This window comes from Hippoglossus hippoglossus, chromosome 13 (assembly GCF_009819705.1).
Source record: "Hippoglossus hippoglossus isolate fHipHip1 chromosome 13, fHipHip1.pri, whole genome shotgun sequence".
Taxonomy (NCBI): Eukaryota; Metazoa; Chordata; class Actinopteri; order Pleuronectiformes; family Pleuronectidae; genus Hippoglossus; species Hippoglossus hippoglossus.
Genome location: NC_047163.1, coordinates 3,021,080 through 3,044,592, shown reverse-complemented (window position 1 = coordinate 3,044,592; position 23,513 = coordinate 3,021,080). Strand labels below are relative to the sequence as shown.

Genomic DNA, 23,513 nt, shown 5'->3' with positions numbered 1-23,513 from the left:
CTGCTGAGAGGACTGTAGGTGCAGTCGTCCTGCATCGCTAACTTTCCTCTGACAAGGTCCCGTCCTCGTCCGCAGACACAGGAAAGAGAAAATATAAACGCGTTTACAAAAGGGACGTGACGAACGGGAGGAATGTTGAAAAACTGCAAAGAATCCAGCGTTAACTTTCTCTTGCTTTAGCTTTTATTGATCACAGCTTTAAATTCTGCTGTATCTTCAAGTTAAGCTCGTCTTAACATAGATTTTCGGAACCTCAAGTCAGTTCACTCTGAGAAATGCTGTTATTGTCAAACACAAAGAGACTTGGACATTGTAAACAGACGTTATCTAAGAAGAAGATAAGAAATCACACTTTCGTCTTTACAATAGCTTCATATTACAGCGACTGCAGCCACAGTCCGGACCGACAGACCTAAATTTAGTCTGAAAAGAGGGGGTCTGGGTCTGGACATGTGGTCTGGGTCTGGACATGTGGTCTGGGTCTGTACTAGCAATTGTAGGAAGTTGAGTTGAAATCAAACCACAGAAGAAGAAAAAGAGGAGGGAGAACGATTGCCTGCGGTCGTCACCTCCAACGATATAATGTTTTAATGATGAGGACGTTAATTTTAATGGTTTTAGAACCATAATGATATCACAGTGGAAACGAAATTAACGAGGTGAAGCGGTTCGTTCATTTTCTCCGTTCAAACAGAAACACGACTTTTATTCTACGCACCAATCAGTGTCACGTCGGTAGATGCAGCCCACGTAGGCGATGACGACAGGACGCACGTGTGTCAAACGGAAATCTTACAATGTCAAATGGAAACAAAGGAACAAAGACGTGAAACTCGACTCTCAGGAGTGAAAATGTGAATCTGCAGAGTTGATGGTGAGAATTGTTCCACACGTGGACGTGAATCCTCGAGCGTGTGACTGAGCTCGGCTCCTCTCGTGCTTCGTGTTGGCAGCGGCTGCAGCAGCGATCAGCAGGCGCCCACATTAGTGTGACTGGAATCAATGAGCTCTGCAGGAGCTCCGTGTTGTGAGCGATACCGTGGCTGTAAAGTTTGATCTATTTCATATCCACTGGTGTGGATTTAGTCTGTTTTTATCTCTGGTCTCTGCAGTAAATGTTGTATTGAACTGTGTGATTTGAAGCGTGCTGCATGGCCTCAGATAATAACCACACACACACACACATATTTCTTTTTAAGCTCAAACACTGGGAGAAATAATGACTGAGCTTCTGCAGAAATGTCTTGCAGCCCCAAAGGATTCAGTTCTGTTTCACACTAATTTAATCCAGGAAAGCTTCATTCCTGTGTCCTTGTTTTCCCCCAACACCCGACTTCACTTGATGCTTTTACACGGATTCCGCCGCAGGCTGCTGGCAGCTGAGTGCCCTGCTCAGAGGCACATCAGCAAGAGTTGTGCAGGACACGAGCAGCATTTGTCAGTTCCTCTGCTCTGCCTCTCATTCCAAACCAATGGAGGGATTAGGAGACGTGTTCTCGCTGTCTGAAGGATTTTTACTGTGTGAGATGGTAAAATTGAGATTAACAGCGAGACGAGGAGCTGATCCACAGATTCAGACCCAGGAACACATAAAATATGTTCCCCTTTCTGTTGTGGAGACTTGGAAGAACCGTCCATTAGATCATGAGATGAAGGGGGAAGATGGGATGAGTGTGATATGTTTTATGGATTTGGTCATAAACTACAGCTGCTTTTAGACATTTCCTCTGTATTGTCTCTGGAGGACGTGCATGTGTGAACGCAAACGTCCGAGATCCACCTGGCCTCCAAGTATAATGTCCGTAGAAACAACAGGGGATCGACCCCCCCCCCCCCCGCTAGATTTGCCTGAATAACACAGAGGATTTATTTGATGCTGTTGTGCAGAAAACCTCCTGCTGAGTTGTGCATGTGTGAAAAAGTGAACTCTGGGTAAATTCCGTAGCCAATTCTCTGGATTTTACCCAGAAGTCATGTCTGAAAATGGCTATAATCTCTAAATAAAGATGGACGACACATCACTACTTCTTCCTAATGTACAAAACTGAAGCCACAACGTCCCGGATGTGGACGCTGCCCTGTTCCACCGGTCATTTAGAGTATTAAGGTTTCACCCCCGTTTATATAGCATCAAATAAGTAAAGGCATCAGAGTGATAAAAACTAAAATGACAGAAAATACATTTGGAAAAAAAGATTGTTTGTTGTTGTTGACTTATTATTTATCGTGTCAGGTGACGGACAAGTGGACTTCAACGAGTTCATGACGATCCTCGGACCCAAACTCCTGTCGTCTGAAACGAGAGAAGGTTTCCTGGGCAGCACAATAGACACCATCTTCTGGCAGGTAAGACTTCAGCACGTCTTCTTCCTTTCGCTTGTTATAAGTTGTGTTTTAACGAAGCAGTAACTGATCTCCTCTACTTAAAGTCATGTGGTGGATAGTTAACTTCAAGCTGACTGAGTTGTTCCTCTGCATCCAGCTGTGAAAACCATCAGCGCCACACACACACCAAGTGCAAGTGATGCATTAAACACCTCAATGGTAAATGGACTGTATTTAGGTCTATGTAGCGCTTTCACCCATTCATGCATGCATTCATATAACACTTCTCCACACACTGTTTTCTATCACACACAAGCGTAGTCACACCATCTGGTTTGTGGACGAGCATCTCTACTTCCAAATCGCACAAATTCACAGATATCGGTCCCTTAAATACGCCTGATGCTGAATTATCGTCTGGGAAATAAAACCTCATATCTCACGATGTTAAAGAAAGTGATAAACAAATCCTGGATCCTCCGCTTTGCTCGGATCCAAGCAAAGAATTGAAAAGGTTGTTTTATTGGAAATGTTCCATCCTTCCACCGGGTTTTGTGGAAATCCACTCAGCAGTCTCTGCATGAACGTGATGTCAAACAAACCATAATACACGTGGACCGGAGCAGAACCTGAAAGTGATGCTTTCACTGGAGAATCCATGTCCACTTAAAGTTCGACTAAAGAAGATATGATGATTTTAATTAGATTGTGAGATCGATGCCCTTCATTTTATTCTCTTCCTTCATGAAGCTGCTCGTGTCACTGATGAAAGATGGTCTCCCACAATCAAATCAGTGATTAGAGGATTTTATGATGCTGAAAATGAATTGTGCTCAAAAAGTAGAAATTATCTCGGCGGTTCGGCCTCAAGTGTTCAGTCCTCCCTTCTCCTCTGCACTAATGCAATCTATAAATCACGCTAAAGGAAAACGCTTTACTCGACTCAAGTTTCCACACTGGCGTCGGTTTCCGTGCCCTCCTGAAGGTCGGCGACCGAACAAAAGCTGAATATCCTGCACCCGACGTCCTCCGAGTGATATTGTGACGGATGACGGGTAAATGAGAGCCCGACAGATGTGACTCTGAACATCTGTGCAGGAAATAAACAAGAGAGGAAACGTCTGAGTGAGAGTGACTGACTTTGAGCGAGTGCGACAGGGAGTGATGAATGTGCAGACAACAGAGAGAGTGAGGGAGGATGAAGGGGTGGGGGGGGGGGGGGGGGGGGGGGATGACGACAAGCCGAGCAGGTGTGAAGGGAGAGAGCGGAGCGTTTTGGCTCGGATAGTCACACTTTGGCGGTAACGTCCTCGTGATGTAATCATGGTCTTGACCCCGGGCTTTTTCTTGGGGGGGGGCAGGAGATTGTGGTTTACACCGCGAGGACGAGACCGACGTGCTGCCGGCCTCATCGGACTCCTGCACTGACCTTGGCTCGTTTTCAGCGGTTTTGCCTGAAAAAGTTTGTATTTCACCCGTCCATGTCGGGCTGATGCTTGTGGCTTGGCACGGTTTTTGGGTTTTTTTGTCACTCCTCCACTTACAAACCCCACATTTCTCCTCTGATGAATTAATGCCTGGAAGCGGGAATTGGCTGCGAGCACCCTCGTCTGATGTGTGGAGCATATTCAGAGGAAAGAAATGTACTGCCGACGTTGATTCATCATGATTATTTCTCCTCACGCCTCACAGAAATGACTTGCTTGAGGTATTACAGTTGCGCGCCTAGTTTAGTTTGGTAATGGACTGTGGTGCATGACTCAGACTGTGTCTACGTGTTTATACTGTGTTCAGTCGTCCTGCAGGAAAATCTGTAGAGAAGAGAAAGTTTTTAAACGTATGGAGTATTTAGATCCTGAAGAATTCTTCTGTTCGTGCTTTAGAATCAGCAGAACAATATTTTTTATAAAAGTGATCTTGCATTTGAAGTTTACTTGACAAAATAAACCAAATTAATCGTATGCGTGAAGAAGAAAGAGACTTTCTGCACCAACAGCTCAGCAAACTGAATGACCCATCGACTGGGACGACTCGTGCTCACGATTCCCCTCTAATTAAAATCCAGGAGCTCGTTAAGTCGGGTCAATTTGATTTATGTAAAACCAAATTATCAGAAGTCATCTCATGTACTTTTCAGATGTAGACCGGACATTGGAGAGAGAAACAATTTCCTTTTAAGAGGCAGAAACCTCGAGGTGAAGCTCCACCGACTGTCAATCAACAAATCTATCAGACTTTTACTATAACTTTTCCTTTATAATATAATAATATATATATAATGATGACGAACACATTAGTTCTGCAGGTTTTAATGTTGAAGGTTTTTGGCACATGATGTTCATCATAACAAACAAATTATTTTACAATATGTCGTGTGTCTTCCAGCTTGTTCAAGGTTTTATTTTGCCCCCTAGTGGTCAAACCATTATCCATGCAACTTTAAGTTTTAAAATCTCAGAACACACTGATTCCAAAAGTAATTTCAAGAACAATTCAACTCACATATTATATAGAATATTTCACATTGATCAAAGATTGAAGTGAATATTTACACGAGGACGACCTACGATCTTTCAAGCAACATGTTAAAGCTCTTTAAGTCGTTTACGTTTGTTTAGTGCAGAATCAGATATAAGAGCATTATACTGAATATTCTCCACATGCAAGAAGAATAAATGTTTGTAGGATATGAATCACTGACACACACAGTGTGTATAAAACCATGAACTCCTGCCTGACTTCTTAATCTTTATTCAGGACAAAGTCACAGCAGCGTTGCGATTCTGAAAAGCACCTGGCTCCGGTGTTGGGATCGTCTGGGGGTCGTATGAGGAACAGTTTGTTGCAGAACATGAAGAAATTCACAAATACTAACTCAGAAAAACCAGAACATCCTCAACACTGTAGTTCTGTTAAGTGCTTGTGTTCCTGCGGGGGGGGGGGGGGGGGGGGGGGGGGGGGGGGGGGGGGATGTCTTCATGCGGTGGTCAGGTCAGGATCAGGGCGACCGAAGAGGTCACGTATTCCTGCTGCAAAATCTCAATTTGTCTCGAAGAACCATCCAGAGCATTTTGAAAAAGCCCTGAAGGACACTGCGATGTTCTGCAATGAAACAGTAATAACAAACGTCATCTAACTAGGTTCTGTTCTGGAGGAGTTGTCGTATTATTGCACTTATTCAAGGGATAACACAGCAGGAAACAAAAGCCTGCTGACATCTGAATATGCTGCCGAGTTGAAGAGTAATAGAAAGCAACTGGACATATTGAATATATATGTGAGCTACAACAATCTAGTACGTCCTCAGGATTTTTTCTTTCTGAGATGCATCTTTGTTTGGAACAACCTGGTGTGAGCTGCGAAGTTTTCCAAAGATCTAGTTCTGGTCAAGACTGACTGATCCAACCCGCTGCATGTGAAGCATCATCATCACTACCATCTGACATCAGACGCCTCACCCCACCAGCTCCAGCCGATCAGGGCAGTTAAAGTGATGTGTTTAATATTTTATTCCTCAAAGGATGTTATTAAAATTACAATGGCTCTTAATATAAAAAAATAACTTTCAACCACGCCCCCCCTCCCCCCCCCCCCGATTCAGCTGCAGGGCTTTTGTGATTCCTTATTAAAATCCACTGTAAAAATCACATTATAGTGTCTCGCAGATGAAACTGTCGCCTCCCTCTTGAATCTCGTAGGATTCTTCCATGAAGTATTAATGTTCCCTGAGGTTGTCGGAGCGGAGCAGGACTCGCTCCGTGACCCCGGCTCGCTCCCAGTCACCTCATGTGCTCTGAGAGCTGATCCTCACATCTTCACCAGCTGGAGCGACGGCACGATGATTCACCTGCTGTCACACGCTCACTCAGTCCTATCGGCTTCTTGAACGACGTGTTAATCCGTCTAATTAACCCGTCTGGAGGATTCTGAGCTGCTAATCGAACGGCTGCAATTTAATTCTCCTCTGTTTGGCTAAATCATTATTGGCACAATCCTCAGAACGAGGGCTTCACAAATAACAAACAGATTATTGTACTTTGATGAATCTCTGTATAAAACAGATTCTACATGTGAATATGCAGAATCTGAAGCTTTCTGGTTTCAGTACAGTTTGACTCCAGCTTTGGTCGCCTGCAGGCTACAGAGATTCAAAGAGACAGAAGCTAAATAATGCATTGACCAAAATGTATCAGCTGTTGATACAGATTTGCCAAAATGTCATCTGGACCTAAAACACCTGAAAAAGTAGCTGCTTGTGTTTTTGGTGGAAGAAGGTTCGACTCGTGTGATAAAAGAAACTATGAGCAGTGAACAGAAGAAGGTGTTTAAAGAGATAAACTCAATTATAAAACTGTTCTTTGATTCAATAGACAGTTTAGGATTTTAGTTTATTGTAAAAAATCGACATATATGGGTTGAACACGGCTCATGACCTTTCAGAGACGATGCTTTCATAGAGTCAAACGTTTTGGACGTCTCTCTACGTCATGACACCAGCGACCGCTCTCTACTGGGAAACTGGGAAGTGGCGCTTTCAAATCAACGCTGAAATGAAACCTTGAATAAAAAAGCAGAGAAGAAGAAGAAGAACACAGTAGATGGCGGTAATGCACGTTGACGTTGGGTTGCCACCAGCCAATAAATCGATGAAGAAGAAGAAGAAGAAGAAGAAGAAGAAGAAGAAGAAGAAGAAGAAGAAGAAGAAGAAACCTTTACACCATCACACCATCAACCATTCAGAGACGTTCCCCATAACGTCAAACATTTTGTTTACATTTCGTTTCCACACCTCTTCACTTTCTTCCGCTGGATTGACAGAATTTCCCACAGACGTTATTCCTGTGTGTGATAATTACCGAAGATGTGTGAGATCCATATTTTAGAGGATCTAAATCGCTCCTTTGTGTTTTTAATTGCAGGTCAGCGTCCGCTCCTCTGATCTAATTAATCCCTGTGTCTCATCAATGAGATGGTGATTTATGCCGAGTGACCCGAGCACAGTGACGTGCACAGCGGCTCCGAGTGTGGCTGCAGGAAGTGCAGATCGTAGAATAATTCATAACTGGAGAAAACTCCAATAAGCCATTACCTTCGACAGTCGTAAGTCACGACTTGTCAAACTCCGAGTTTTCCATCTGCTTCAGATTCATAACTTGATTTTATTTGTGGAGAACAGAGGGAGCTGGAACGAGCTGGTGCTGAGTGTCTGTCTCTGGAACAACGTGTTCTCTTCGGTATTTTCTTTCATTTCAACAGAATATGGCAGATTGTGTGTTTTTGTCGAGAACAGACTTTTAAAATCAACACTGGAATCTTCTTAAGTGACCTGAACTTTGAATGGATCTTCCAGTTAATCTGAAGCTGATCAGAAAATTATTCCCCATTATTCCTCATGCATAGTTCAAAAACACATGGCATCCGCCTCCTTTAAGACTATAGACTCGACTTAAAACTTATACAGATAGAAAAATTATTCATGAAATCACTCTGGAGTCACTAAATCACATCATATGCTCTCGTGATGCATTAACTTTTGCAACCATAACATTTTTTGTCCCCGTCATCTGTTGGGTATTTGTATTTTTATGTTGTATTCAAGGTGATTTGTGTATTTTTATTTTTTATCGCCTCGCTGCAACACAACTTCCCTCAGATGGGATAATAAATTTGACTTAACGTGACAATATGAACCAGATTTACAATCCTGTGTAAATGTTGTCATTTGAAATTTAGCATCACCAACCAGATGTTTCCCGTTCGCTTTACATGTTATTCTTTATTTATTCTCTGTTCTTTCTCTTTATTGATGTTGAACACTTTCTTCAACTCAACTTGCATTTCCTCCTAAATCCAGATGTTTCAGTCTCCTTGTTTCTCTTGAAGAACACGTCTGCTCACATTTGTCTCTTTCCTCTTACAGTCGGATCCTGTTCATGTAAAAACCCTCTGTGGACTTTCTTTAACTAAACAAACAGGACCTGAGCAGATTCAGTGTGAACCGAAGCTTTCAGCAGTTTAAAGAATAATCTCTGGGAAACAGGCTCGTATTTCCCTCCTCAATAAGCGTGAAAAATGCAAATCGAGGCTCATCATTTATACATGAAGTGTAAAGTTTATCAAATGTTGACAAATCCTGGAGAATTAAACTCAAAGGCATTTAAATGTGAGACTCTTAAACGCACATAAAGCAAGTGCAGTGTTTAGTTGGTGTTATTTCACCACGTTTATTTTTAGTTTGAGCATTGCAGCTCTGGTGTAACGGTTTTGAAAAATGATCTTTCAAAAGGTGCATTGTTCTGCACTGATCTGTCGGTAAATTAGCATAAAGCCTGAGTGTGAGTCTCACCGCGGCCGTTACTTCCCTCTCAGCAGCATATTTCTGTATTTGTGTATGAGCAGCAGAGAACGAGGCTGATCATCTAAAAATCTAATATTTTATTTTTGTTTGTTCCACTCTCTCTCTCTTTTTGTTTATGCCTCCGATTCATTTTCATCACAAAGCCACAAAAAAATCATAATCACAGAATGAACGTTGCCTGAAAACAGAAATTACTTTTCATTTGCCGACCACCTTGTTATAAAAACCATGATGCATCGCCTCCTGTCGCCTCCTGTCTCGTTCCCAGAGTCTCTCAGGCGCAGCTCGGCCTGTGGACTTTGTGTTTTCATGGTACTTTCATCTGCTAATGTTCACACAAAGAACAAATAAACGCATGGAAGTCATCCCTGTGTTCCCGGCAGCGAGAGGATGGACGACACGGAACAGGAGGGAGAGAGATTTCTCAAGTCTCGTTTTCATGAGCTTTTCCATTGGGGAAGGATTTTCTCTTGCAGAAAAGTCATTGCTCTTCATTAGCGGCCCCATCCGACTTTTATTTCCTCACCTCCACCAGGGAGGGTGTGTTTCCACCGCTGTCTGTTTATTTTTTGGTTGGTAACTTTATTTGTCAGCAGGATTATGCAAAAACTGCTGAAGGTGTCACTATGGGTCAGGGAAGAATACATTCGATTTTTATTCACATTTCTTTCAACATTTTCGTTGATTTGTCAGGGAATAATAATAGTTATTCATGAATCTATGAAAAAAATGCTTCTTTATTGGACTGATATTTATCCGTGTGTGTAATCTGGTGCAGATCTGTAAACAGTTAAATGTGGTTTCATAAGGGGACGGTTGGAAAAGAGGTATGAGCTGATTCCTCTGCTTGGATAAACTCAGATAAACAGTGAATGACACAGAGACAAAGATTTGAGAAAAGACTAAACCTGAATCAGAGGCTCGGCTCCAGAGAGCAGGTCCAGGTTTCCAGAGTTGGTTTCCTTATCAGGCAAAGTGTTTCCAATCCAGAGTAGAGACAGAGACCGGCTGGACGTGGTCGGGCGGTCGGGCTGATGAACCACACGCTCACAGGTTTAAAAACAAAAGTTACTTTTAGTTTTTCTAAGTTGGCAGTATCTCTCAGCCTGAAGGTGACGGGACCATCTGGAGTCTGGTTGAACGAGCCCGGTAGAAGTAGGTCAGCAGGTCTGTGGAGTCGGCAGCAGGTCGAGTCTCGGGTGAGCAGGTGATCCGGCAGGAAGACGGACACAAAGACACTCAAGACAGAACCAGGGACACAACCAGGAGAACCATGCACTGAGATACGAGGCATTGTCTCACTTGTTTAATTTACTGAAGAGCGTTTGTAAATAGTTATTAAACATCCTGTCCTGACAAATTTATCAGTTGACCGATACAAATCAGCTGATATGAGTCTTTAACAGACAAAATGACATCAGTGTTGATGTTTGCAGATATAAACAATGCAGAAGAAATGTGCATTATCTTTATTATTATCATTATTCAAATCTATATCTTGTGACGAGTGTGACTTTATTATTCGAGCCCACACTGCAGCCATTCAAACCTAGTTTCCATCTCTTCACTTATCGAGCCAGGTCACACTGAAGACTGAAGCATGTGGCAGAATTTAAAGTTTGATACCCACTTTCATTTCGGATTAAAATAACGTCCACGTTTATTATCCCTCTTCACCCTCACTTGACAAACCAGAGCAGACATAATTCAAAGTTTCCTGAACTGCCGGCGGGGAACTCGCATGAAGAAGTGCTGACTGTCAGTCGCTGTGCTGCAGGCGGGTGAACAGAGGAGAGCCGCCGCCGCCGCCGCTCCTCTGACAAGCAGCTCCTGTCTGATGGACTCGGCCGAGCGGGACGCCAACACACAGAGAAATCATATTCCCTCTGCCGGGCGTGGACTTGAATAGCGATGAAGGCGGGACAGAGACGTGACCGAGCGCTAATCAACACCAACGCACACGCGTGGACACCTGGTCCCTTCTCCTCCGTGCACCTGATCACCCCCCCCCCTCCTTCCCACTGTCCCATCCTCAGACTCCAGCCCAGGTCGGGGGCGACAATAATCATGGAGGACGATCGAAGTGATATTGTAATTACAGGAGAGAGCAGCATGGGGGCCACAGTCTGAGCCCCCCCCCCCCCCCCCCCCCCCCCCCCCCCCCCCCCGAGACACAACAGGGTGTTTATCAGTGTTCTGTTCAAGTGTTTTGAATGATTTCATTTTGAATTACAGATCAAAGATTTTAAACTTTCTGTAGATTCGAGGTTCTAGTGATTGACTCTTGTTTGTTGATCGGTGACAGTCGATGACTGTGTGAACCTAAACCAGGTCTTATATCGTACAAACCACCGACTGTAAACAAAGTTCGAAGACATGAAAGTCATCTTGATCTCCTCCTGGTGGCTGGCTGCAGTATAGGTCATAAACCCCGCCTCCTCCAAACTAAAAAGTCGATGTACATGTCAAATACAGTTTTTTTTCTCAAAGATGGTTTCTGTCGTATGTGTTCAAGTGTTCATGTTTCTGATTAGTTTGTTTTGTTGTTATTGTTACTGCAGTTCTATACGTAGGTAATTGGATAACAGCAGGTTTACACAGATCCCAGGTGAAGCTGACTTCCTCCTGCACCTCCTGTTTCTGCAGGAGGTGCAGGAGGAAGTCTGTATTCCTGAAAGCAGAATATTTGCTGTGCCCAGTAAGAAGCTTACACGCAGATTAAAACCTGAACTATTTGAGCCGTTATCCAGAATAATATACGGATGATAATGTGCAGCAGCAGAGTTACTGTACCAATCAGTGGAGCTGGTATCTCTCCTTCTCGCAGCGCGGAGGAAACATTGGCTCATGTTGTTTGAAGTTCTGCTGCAGCTCAAACCCCGAGGCCTCCTGAGGAGTGGAAGCTCATCTGACTTTGTCTCTTCCTCCTCTCCGTCACATACGAAACCTCAGAGGAGCCTCTCTCCCTTCTCCTGGTCCCCGCACCTCCTCCTTATGTTCCCGTGTAGCTTTAATTACATGTGAGTCAGCTCGGCCACATCGGTGATTCACTCCATCGCGGCTCGGAGAAGTGTCGGCAACACATTACACACGTTGCATTACAGCGAGTGCTCGGAATTTTAATGATGTGTCCGTCAGTCTGAATAAATGCCTCCGACCACATTTTTGTATTTTACTGACACGCTGGATTTCCTCGAGGGCAGCGTCTTCATTTCTGTCCACTGAATAATCCCAGCGCATCGTTTTTTAGATGGGGGGGGGGGGGGGGGGGGGGGGGGGGGGGGGGGGGGCATTCGTTTGCTGGATCCAACTGAAAAGGTCCTTTTCTCATTGTTCATGGTTCCACAGTGTGACCAACATCAGCAGTTCAACCCTTTTTCTCCCTGAGTCGTGCTTCAGAGTCTCGTCAAGGCTGCAGACAAAACGAATCATGTGATTATCATGGATGTGACTTTCCTCAGGATTCATCATTTAACGATTTATGCCACGATTGGAGTCTTTTTCTACATTTCCTCAGCTGAACTCATATTCCTGCATGTTTTGACATGTCGTGCCTCGGTGCTGGCGCCTCCCAGTGGCCGGAGGCTGTATGGTTTCAGGTTGTCCGTCCGTCCCATTCCTGTCAACACGATATCTCGTGAACGTCTTTTGGGACTTTCTTCAAATTTGGTTCATACGTGTGCTTGAGATCAATAATGGACAGATGAGAATTTGGAGAACCACCTGCAGAGAATTTAAACACATCTGGCACAAACATTCACTTGAACTCAATGATGACCTGATTGAGGTTTGGAGGCATTGTTTCCCTTGTGAACGTGGTTTCTCTAGAACGGTTCGAGAAGACCCTTTAAAATTTGGCTCAAATGTTCACTTTGACTCAAAGATGAACTGATTAGATTTGGGTAGTCGAAGGTCAAAGGTCAAGGTCACTCTGACTTCACAAAACATGTTTTGGCCTCTCGAACAGGATGTTTTCAAATCTGCCTTCCTTCAAATTTGACCAAGGAATTGATTTGACTCCAGTGGTCATGGTGACCTCACATATGAGTCAAAAACAGTATATAGACTGAAAAGCTACTGGTTGGTGGAGTACAGCCGCTGGGTGATAATTCTAGTTTTTGTCCAGTTGTCATCAAACTGAAACAGAGCAGCCGATGTGACATTCCTGTGGAAATGATTTTAATCTCATATTAAAGCGTCTCTGTTGCTCCCCTGCATGTTGGATGATGCTTTTTTATGCCTTTGCTTAAGAAGAGAAGAATAAATTGGCAAAAAGAGGCAAAGTCTGACTCTTCAGCTTCTCCTCCAGTGTTTGAAAAGAGCTTAAAAGAGATTATTTCATTCCTGAATCTTTTTCTGCGAACCTGCAAGATCCGGTGCTCCTGGGTCGGACCTAATTAGGAATTCGGTGAAAGTGAAAACAAAAGTTTTGACCACTTTCACATGAGGTTCATCTTCAGTTCCCGGGTTTAGAATGGTTCTTGTAGCTGCTTTCCTTTGGGGCTTAATTAAACCTTGTGCTGAATATGCTCAGGTTCGCATTGAGCCCAAATAAACCTCGGAGTAAAAGCTTTGGAATTAATTTCTACTCCCACGTCTCTCCTCCACCTCTTCAGCTCTGCGTCTCTCTCTCGCTGTCCCCAACTCGTTCTTCTTCTCTCCGTCTCTCTTGTCTTCTGTCTCTTCAGTAAAGGAAATGAATTACATGAGGCAGGTCACATACTGTAGATGCCCCTGAATCCCACTAATGAGGAGTGTGAACCTCAGGCTCTGCATCTCCTGTGCTCCTCTCCAGGGTTAATGGGTGTAACATCTCCTTGATTAATAATACTAACAGTAATTGGTAAATGATAGCTTGCTCAGTGGCTCTCGGCAGTCAGGTTGCCTCTGAGTTAAGGCATCCGAAGTCTGTCGTCCTTTTGATTTCCTGCGGCGGAGACGTCCCGACGTCGCACTTGCAGCAAATGAAAAGTAAACGTAAAGGGAGCGAACCTCTTGAAGGGAGAGTATTGAGTTCTGCACCGAGCTCCGCACAGATTTCCCCGAAGGATTCACACAACGTTAGCTTCCTGATTCCAGCGTTTATCTTCGCCTCTTTGATCCGAGCTTTCTGTTTTCTGCTCTCGTCTGAAGAGGCAACAGAAACACTGAAGTTAAATTAGATTTATCTTTCAGCCCATTTGTTGATTGAGGGGTTTTTAAGTGTTACAGAAATCCGGTTTGTTTCATCAGGGGTTAAATGTGTTGACAGAATTGACGTATACGTTAATTTCACTAATTCCCCATGTGGCCGATGTTTAAATCACCGGCAACATTGCTCGAGATGTGAGCTCCTATTTATTTTCCCCGCTGTTGTGACTCTCCTGGTGAACGTTATGTTTTCTCTTTCGCTCTATCACTCTCCTGGACTTTGACGGCTGGATGACGCGGAGGTAATGGAGACATAAATTTCCTCCTGAAGGCTCGGGGGCCTTTCGGGGGAGAAGGTGGAGGTGCTGTGAGGAAGCAGAGATCGATAAAGGTGCTGAGCATCGGCTTCAACAGGGAGAAGAATGGGTGCATGTTGGACCTGAGCATCAGAGGTGGACAGAGGAGGAGGTGATGGATGTGTTAAGTTTAGTCGGGTCTTAGTACCTGTGGCTTGAAGAACCTGTAGAAAGACAGTTTACAAATCTGCAGGATTCAAATCCTTGTTAATTATTATAGAAGTTACAGATTCGATCTTTAGAGTATTTAGCTGAATACAGGAGTTAGTCAGAATCAAAATAATTAAATATTTAGGGCTGAAACAAACTCACGGTCATTAAATCAGCTGATTATGGTTTTGATTAATTGATTGACTCTTGTTGCAGCTTCACAAATCTCAGGATGACACCTTCAACTTACTTTTCTGATGCTGTTGCACATTTAGACGTCACAGATGTGTAAACAGATGTTGCCTCCAGATGTGTACAAACAAAGCTAAGATAAGAATGTAGTGAAGAGAAAAGAGCACATTCAGATTCAGGGAGTGTTCAGTGAATAATGCAGGAGTGTGTATACTCTGCTTTGTAAATAATACATGTCCCGGCAGCTTGTGTCTCCAGCCACTGGCAGAGGTTTGACTTATGTCCTGGAGAGAGATTGTTTCAGAGATGGAATCAAGTGATGATGAGTCGTCGTTCTTTGCAACTTCCACCGCATGCGTCAGCCGATGGGATCAGAGCCGACTGGCTCGGCTGTCAGAAGCCCAACGTGTTCACTGTCACTGCTGTTGACGGGTGGAGCCACGTCCTGTCCTGGGAGGTTTGATTCCTCACCCCCGACTCCACGGTGATGATGCAAAATCTGCTCAAGGTCTAAAGGAAATGTTGCAACGGTTGGATTGACGGCTGCAACTTCCCGAAGTGACAGAAGAAGCACTTTAGTTCAGAGGGAAGTGAACTGTCGTCTTCTCCTCGCTGTCAAATCCACTTTATAGAATATGACCAGTGAGTTTTAATAAAGACTGAGAACTCTTCCTCCCTCTGCACAAAAATGAAGCCAAAATATCTGGGATGTGGGCGCTGCCATCTTGTGCTGGTCACATGGAGCAAGTAGTGACCTCTGAGTGGAGTCAGCTGATACCTGACCTGTCGAGTCGGTCTCAGCCCCTGGTGGCTGGCTGCAGTATGAACCCCGCCTCCTCCATGTTAGTGGATGGGAAAGGGCGAGAGTAAAAAAGGCAAAATACACTTCAAATGAATTTTGAAAACATGGTTTCTGTCAATTGAGGTCGTTCTTATCACACTGATGTTAGTTCAAATGTTCCTGTATCTGATTACTTTGGTTTTAATTTTACTTAATGCTACAGAAACAGAGTAAAACGTTGTGATTGACAGCTGAGACTGACTCATGATTGGTCAAACTCCTGATCGCGACTCCACAGACTCTCCAGGCTCCAAGTGATGCCATTGGTCCAAGATGGCAGCTTTCTGATTTCTCACGTCTGGATAGTGGGAGAAAATCTTTATTAACATAGATATTAATTTACAGATTACACCATGATTCTATTACTGGTTAGTGTTAGTGTTAGGATGCCATCACATCCCTGCAAAACATCACTGGAACTGACACTAAAAAAGACGTAAAGAGATATTTAACGGTGTTGGACTCGTATAAAAGGGCAGAGGTCGTTAAAATATCTGTGCCTGTGGCTACATCCCATAATTATGCCTTTAAATCGATTGACCCTGTATGATGAGCTTGTTCCCAGCTGCGCCGCGTCTCAGATGCAGTAACACTTCCGCCATTAAAACCGAATTACTTGCCAGCCCATGGCATTAAAATTTAGATTAGCAAATGCATATAATTGGATTCCGTGTGCGCTGAGCATCATCTGTAACTGCAGAACTTGGCCGCGCTGCAAAGGGCTGAACTCAGCAGATGGATCGATGCTGGTTCTTGGCACCTTGTCGCCCCGCCTGCGTGCGTGAGCAGCTGAGTGCACAGAGGAGCACGGCTTTTTCTCTTCAGAGCAACTCCTCTTCCTCGTCTTCAAACACTAAATCCACTTTGCGGCGTGAAGAACACGCAGGCTATCGATTGAACAAAATCGAAGAAAAGTTTCATGGCTTAATTCAAGGGTGTTGCGTCTGTGCGGCTGAGAAAATCAACCTTGATACGTCTCGTTGCTTTGAGCTGGATCGCTCACCATGAATGTTTATGATGATAATGATTATTGACACCTCGGTGAAGAGATTGTGACTTTTTAAGATAATTCTATATCTATCTGTTCTCAGGGAATCATCTCTGGCATCAAAGTCTTGTTTATCATCTTTATTTTTAAACCTTTGTAAAGAATAGATATATTTTGTCAAATAAAAAACTGGAACAGTAATTATTCCTGCAAACATGGATTTGTAGATTTATGGTTTTGTCCCCTCAAGTGCTTCCACATCCATGTTTACACTTTACGAATTGTTCCTGTTACTCAGAATAAATTATCTTGTTGTTGATAAGATTGTTAATATGATTTATCACATTCTTGTGTTGTTATAAAGTTATAAACTGTACATATGAAAGCCTGCGTTCGTCCCATGCGACGATACTGAATTAGAATATATTTATATATTAATGTTGCTCTGTGGGTTTTAAACTCTGCAGAATTCAGTGCTGGTTTTAAAAACCTCATCTCCTCTGTTGATGTTGTGGAAGCTGCTTTTTTAAAGTAAATTGATGCATAATTCATGTCGGAGATTTTAAGTGTCCGTGCGAACCCCCGTCCTCGCTCCGTCAGGGCTTCAGTTCACGACGAGGCTCCTTCCTCAGCTCTAACTTAACAGGACGTGACATTTCCAACTCTCAGATTCTCCATTAAAAGCCTCTGTGGTTCTTTGTGCTTCAGAGTGAGCGTCTGTGAAGACTGTGCCACAAAGAGAACTACACACTGTGCTGGCTTCTGTATTAAACTGTAGGTCACACAGCAGTGGGTGTGCTCCTAAAGATCTGTCTTTCTGTGGGAGTCACTTCACGTCCCGGGGTGTCATTCTTCTCTCCTCCCCCCATATTGTCCCGTAAAGGTCACTCCCTGCTTGAATGTGAATATTGTCGCTGGGACGTGGAAAGAGAAAAATAAAATGGCTTTTTCTTATCTGCCACTGGAGAGCTCGGTGAATGAATCTGTCCTCCGGCTCGTCCATCTCTTCCCCGGCAGGTGACGCTCCGCCGGTCTCTTGATGTCTGTCAGCGATGGCGTCGTGAGGCGGCGGTAAGGTTGCACGAAGGTCGTGGAAACGCAGTCGGGCTGCTGACCTGTGTCCCCGTGGGAGAAGGGACACGGGAGCCATCTTTTAACTTTTAACTAACGTGGGCAGATCGCTGCAGGTTCACATCTCGTTCTTCGCCCAGAGGGAAAATCTCGTCTGCTCCTGAAACACAACGCTGAACATCTGTTTCATGTTGTTGTACATGACAGGTGATATGAATTATACACACAAAGATGTTGTGTGCGTTGGTGATTGTGTTACTGATCTAAACCGTGTGCTGCGGCTCATCAGCTTCAGAGAAGCTTTGAGTGTTTGTGGTGTAAAACATCTTCCTCTGACGGGTCCGTTCTCTGTGAGGTGTCTTTTTGTCCTTCTTCACTTCACAGATGATGTCTCTCATGAATAATAATAAGATAATTTAAACATTTGGATCATTCAAGTGACAGCAGACTGAAATGCATTAGCAGGGGTTTATTTGTTGATTTGTTTGTGGTTGTTTCTGTCGCTGCTGTTTTATCAAATTGAAGAATTATTCATGCGTTGTTTGAATTTTCCCTTTTTTTAACCGAGCAGCTTTTTCATTTCCTGCCAAACATAAACCATAACTTCTATGTGCTGCACTTCTCACCGTGTTTAATCACATAAGCACACTTTAGTTAAACAGCTGACATGTGGTGCAAACATTTCTTCTGCTCTTAATTTACCTTGTTATACTTCACGTTTTTGTTTTTTAAAATGTATTCTGCCTCCTCTGATTAACGACGCATCAAACTAAATTCAAAACTCTGACCTGCAGCTTTTAACCGGCTCTGGTGATGAATCCTCGTGGAGGCTGGTGTGTGTTCATTAGCTCACTCTGAGGTGAAGAGATAATAAATGGTATTGATTGTAAGTATGATTTATGTAATCATCTTCCCAGCACCCTGTGATTTTTGAATTTGCAAATTGAAATAAAGGAAAATATATTTCACAGGTCATGTAAAAAAAATGTCAAAGCTCTGCCTCCGTCAATCAAGACCTGAATCCAAGAAACACACGACAACAAACCACATCTTTCCAACTTTCAAACAGATCTTTTATTATCTAGATTATAAACAAAGTGCAAACTGTGGACGCACATAATTAATAATTAAGTAGTAAAATTTAGGGGCAAACCTCCTCTGTCATTTATACGTTTTAAGTCACGTGGCCTCATGAGGGTGTTTCCTGCAGTCTCCTCCATATCTGATCATCGCCCCTGTCAACAATACAAACACCAACCTGCGTCTCAAAGCCAGAAAATCTGTTCAATCTGGGCAGACGCTGTGACTCTGCTTCATCAGAACTTTATAAGAAGCGTAGGATGAGTTCTTCCACCCAGGTGCAGGCTGCTGCAGGTCTGCTGGCTCGTCACTTCTCATCTCTTTCATGGAAGCAGCATTGGAACATTCAACTCGATGTCACAGATTAGATTCACTGAGTCTGTTTCAAAGTTAAAGAGACTTTATCTCGTGGTTCAGTTCAGACCAAGAGAACCAACAAGGTCATGGAGGGAGAAATAAAAACCTTTTTGTGTCACAGATTGCTCGGTTATGGCGTCACGCTGCAGACTGTCTGGTATCAGGCCGTTAGAGGGATTTGAGTTTCAGGGTCAGTTGCTTCCATGTTTATATCCTGAGTGTCTGAGCTGAGATCCTGTGAACAGTAAGATGTGTGACTATGTTAAAACAAAGGGTTTTCCTATGACGACACTGGGGATGTTTCAATCATCAAAAATGTTTGCTTGTTATTTGAGTTACTTGATTTTTCAGGTGATAATAAAGATGATCAGCTCATCATCAGGTTTTACAGCAAACAGCAGTTTGTCAACCGCCTGATAAACTGAGTTGTGTTTGTAAATATAAGAGATTCTGGGTGATTTCTTTAAAAGAAATAAAATGTTGCTCTCCAGTGTTGTGTGAAGTGAAGTTTACAGGATGTGATCAACGACCAGAAATGTCTTCCTGAAAGTTTCCCAGAACTTTTCAAACAAAAACTCCCCCCCCCCCCCCCCCCCCCCCCCCATCTGTGTGTTTGCCCTCAATCAGACCTTCAAATCCCCTTGGTCTACAAGTTGTGGTGTGTGTGTGTGTGTGTGTGCGTGCGTGGACAGAATTGTGTAACGGTTCAAACTGAACAACAAATCAAACACAGGTCATAACTTCAGGGCATTAAATTAAATCAATGCATCAGCTGTAGGGATTTGCACGGTGAAGAACTTCAGGATTATATGTGGTGATAAATGAATGCGAGTTATATCCAGCAGATTAAACATCAGACTGAGCACACGTTGCTGTATCCTGCAGCAGTGCACACACACACACACACACACACACACACACACACACACACACACACACACACACACACACACACACACACACACCCAGTCTCACCTCAGCCCTCTCCCTCTCCCTGCAGTTCGACATGCAGCAGATCACCCTGGAGGAGCTGAAACACATCCTGTTCTACGCCTTCCGCGACCACCTGACCATGAAGGACATCGAGAACATCATCATTAACGAGGAGGAGAGTCTGAAGCAAAACTCCGGGAACTGTCAGACAGAGTATGAGGGAGGTGAGCCAAACTACCTGAGTGTGTGTGTGTGTGTGTGTGTGTGTGTGTGTGTGTGTGTGTGTGTGTGTGTGTGTGTGTGTGTGTGTGTGTGTGTGTGTGTGTGTGTGTGTGTATGTGTGTGTGTGTGTGTGTGTGTGTGTGTGTGTGGTGGAGAGAGATAGTAGCTCACGCTGTCAGGAACAATTCGAGCTGCCTCATCACGACCTATAACCAGCAGAGTCACCACACACCTGCTGATTTATTGAAACTGGGTGTTTGTAGGAAGGGTCACCGGCTCTGAAGTGGAGCTGATGAAATATACACGACCTCTCGCTGCAGAACTGGAGATCCATGGATATCAGAGCAGCAGAGAGATCTAGTGCTGTAGTACACTCCAGTCCACCACCTGTGTTCCCAGTCTGCACGGCTCACAGATGGGGGGGGGGGGGCCTTAACGGTCCACGTGGCCCCTGAAGGCCGCCTGCTTCATGGGCCGTGCAGAACCAGAATGAGACAGTCTGGTATTCAGAGGATTTCTGTATTTACGTCACCAGTTTGTCCCACTCCTACCATTGCATTATCAGCTGCTTTGAGCGGATAGCTTGGAAGCTTCTTCACCGGCACAAGATGAACCCTGGGACAGGTTGTTCTGAGAAGGATCAACTCGTTGGAGCCTTTGAATTGCGGCTGTCTTGTCGCAATGCAGCCCCTGAAGAACGCAGACACTCACTGTTTACTCACTGGTGGAGTGTATGACCCCTAATCCGGACTTCCCACAGAGAAGTTTTGTCCCAAAGCTGCAGCTGTGCACTCACACAAAACATCTGGAGGCTGCTCTGTGTCATGTGACATGGAAATTACAGCAGAATCTACATCACTGTTTGTACAAATGTAAAAATGCCTATGTGGTCCCTCCTCTTCTGCTACGTAGCTAAAGTCGTCCTCGTGTTGCAGCACTTGTCAGTGTGAAAGCTCTTAGGCATTGAAAATAGCAAGTGTGACTCAGGAAATATGCAAATAGAGACACAGCAAATGGCTTTTTCACTTTGTCAGCAGTAAAACAGGAAATGTAAAAGTGTCAAACAAGTTCTATTTCTATTTCAAAGTATTTTTTTAACCTCGATACCTCAGCTCCACAACACGATCACTGACAACAAAATCAAGAGATACTTCATTTGTGTACAACGGGAGGAAGTAGAGATGTAACATCCAACTTTATTCTTAGTAATGATAATAGTAAAACTTTATTAACAAGGTTACACAGTGCTTTACAAAATGCATGGGAATAAAGCAAAGGAAAAGACAAAACAAAATTAAGAAAGATGACATAAAAGTGCTTGTAAATCTATGGATTATATGACTATGATTCAGAAACATAAACACAGAATAAATGTTAAATTGTTCTATGTGAAATCAGCAAAAAAAGGGTTATGCAGCTTCCTCTGTGTCGTCCACTTTGTCCCGACACGTTCAGATGAATTTGGTGCGTAGGCAAACGTTGAGTCATAATGTCGCAGTTCCTACGTGTCCTGACGGCAGCGCGGCCGAGCAGGGTCCCAACCCACTCTGCTATGCAGCGAGAGGGTCTTCACCACAAGTGTCTGCAGCATGGATGATATTGAACTTGTGCAATTCAGTCGCATTGAGATTCCAAACATCCCCGATCTGTGAATGTGTCGCAGAGGGAGTTCACTGGTGTCACTGTGCACATCGACACGTTGCACCGACACTTTATCAGCGTCTTTAACAAGTTACATCTTTTAAAAAAACCCTGTTCCTGCTGAGTTTATGATGAAGAGTGACCATCGCAGCATCACACACGATCACATCTGTTTCCCCCTGAGGTCCAGGAGCACCAGCTGCCACCGAGGGGACACCAAACTGCGCTCAGTCACGGACAAATCAATACGCAGTGTCACAGTGCGATTCATGCCGAGCTCGATTCATCATGCTTCTCTGCTGCTCGTGGCTGCGGCTCTCTGATATACGAGGGAGCATAAGAGTAACTTGATTTCCCCTCTGGCTCCACCTTCGCTCGGGAATCGATACGTGTGAAGCTGGAAAAAAAACAACACGGTAAACAATGTAATCATCGCCGAGCAAATCGTACGAGAGTGTAAAGTGCAGGGAGGCGTCTGTCCAGCGTCTGTTAGATTTATGATAATATGAGGCGGTATGAGCCTTTTACAGACACGAGCCTGTCGGCGCTTATTGATGTTGATATGTACGATATAAAAACTTTTGTTTCACAGAATAAGCATTAAAGAAAATATGTTTTACTTGATTCAAGTTCTATATATTTGGTTGTATGTAATTTTTGTTTCTATTCATAGTTATTCATAAAAATAAGTCGTTTTTTTTCTTGGTCATAAGGGTTTAATAACTGGCTGATAAATTAGTACCAATAACTAACATCAATTTTAGCAATAAGTTATATTTATGAACTTTTTCATGGATGACAATATAATATTAGTAATTGATGATTATGTATTTAATTTTTTGTTATATTTGGCTGTAGTTTGAATACAAGCCACTATAAACAAATTTATATAAACTATTTTTAATGTTTAATTTAAAATACTATTTGTAGTGTGAAATAAACTAAACTAAACTAAAACATAGAACGAGATGTGATGCATTTTTAGTTTATTGAAGATTTCAACGACCCGGCATTGGAGGGTTGCATTGAAAATAAAATCTTGTAGTAAATTAATTAAATTATCCTTTACATCACATTGTGTCTGTGGCTCAAGAGATTAGAGAAGGAGAAGAAATGTCCTGTTAGTCGCTGGATGAATGTTCCTTAAAAAGAAAACGTAAACTTGTGTGTAACTGTTTACTCTTTGATTGACATGATTGACAGATGTCACACAAGTGGGCACCTGATCCCGGAGACGTCACCAGAAAGTGTAAATTCTCGTTACAGAGGAAACCATTAAGTAAAGTGTGATTGTTAGCGCAGGCGTCCCAGCTGAACGTCCACAAAGATCGATTCATTCGAAGCACATGTGAAAGTCGACAGTCGTTAGTCAGAGCCTGGAACCCGACGCACACTTCATCAGCTTCATGAGCTCAGCGCTCCACTGAGAATCCTTCAGAGGTTCGGCAGCGGAGCGGCGACTTCAGGCGGCTGAGGAGGTGTTTTATGAGGCGGCTCCGGGCGACTGGACCCAGAACTAATGTCTCCACCGCAAGTCTCCTCCCGTCGCTGCAGTTCAGCAAACAGCTGAACACATGGTGTTTCCATCGGAGCGTTATTCACTCAGCATCACTTACACAACCAGAGGAGCTTCATCAGGAGAGCTGCACAATATAAAGTCCTTTTGCCTGGATCAAGGTCTGAGTCTTTAAAGAGAATAAGGGGCTTTCAGCATAATCTGAAGTTATCTTACCCTGGATCCGTCCATCCATCCATCCATCCATCCATCCATCCATCCATCCATCCATCCATCCATCCATCTATCCAACCATCCGTCCATCCATCAATCCAACCATCTATCCATTGTCTTCCACTCATCCATCCAGGTTG

The 23,513-nt window shown here is 43.7% G+C and overlaps 1 protein-coding gene across 2 annotated transcripts in view; it reads left to right on the top strand.

Moving 5' to 3' along the window:
• Positions 1–23,513, top strand: part of caln1 (calneuron 1) — a 51,340-nt gene that overhangs the window by 25,259 nt on the left and 2,568 nt on the right. For both annotated transcript variants that reach the window (XM_034603498.1, XM_034603497.1), the window contains exons 4-5: positions 2,234–2,346; positions 19,849–20,005. In XM_034603498.1, coding sequence (XP_034459389.1) covers positions 2,234–2,346; positions 19,849–20,005 — 270 coding nt within the window. The remainder of the gene's footprint in view (positions 1–2,233; positions 2,347–19,848; positions 20,006–23,513) is intronic.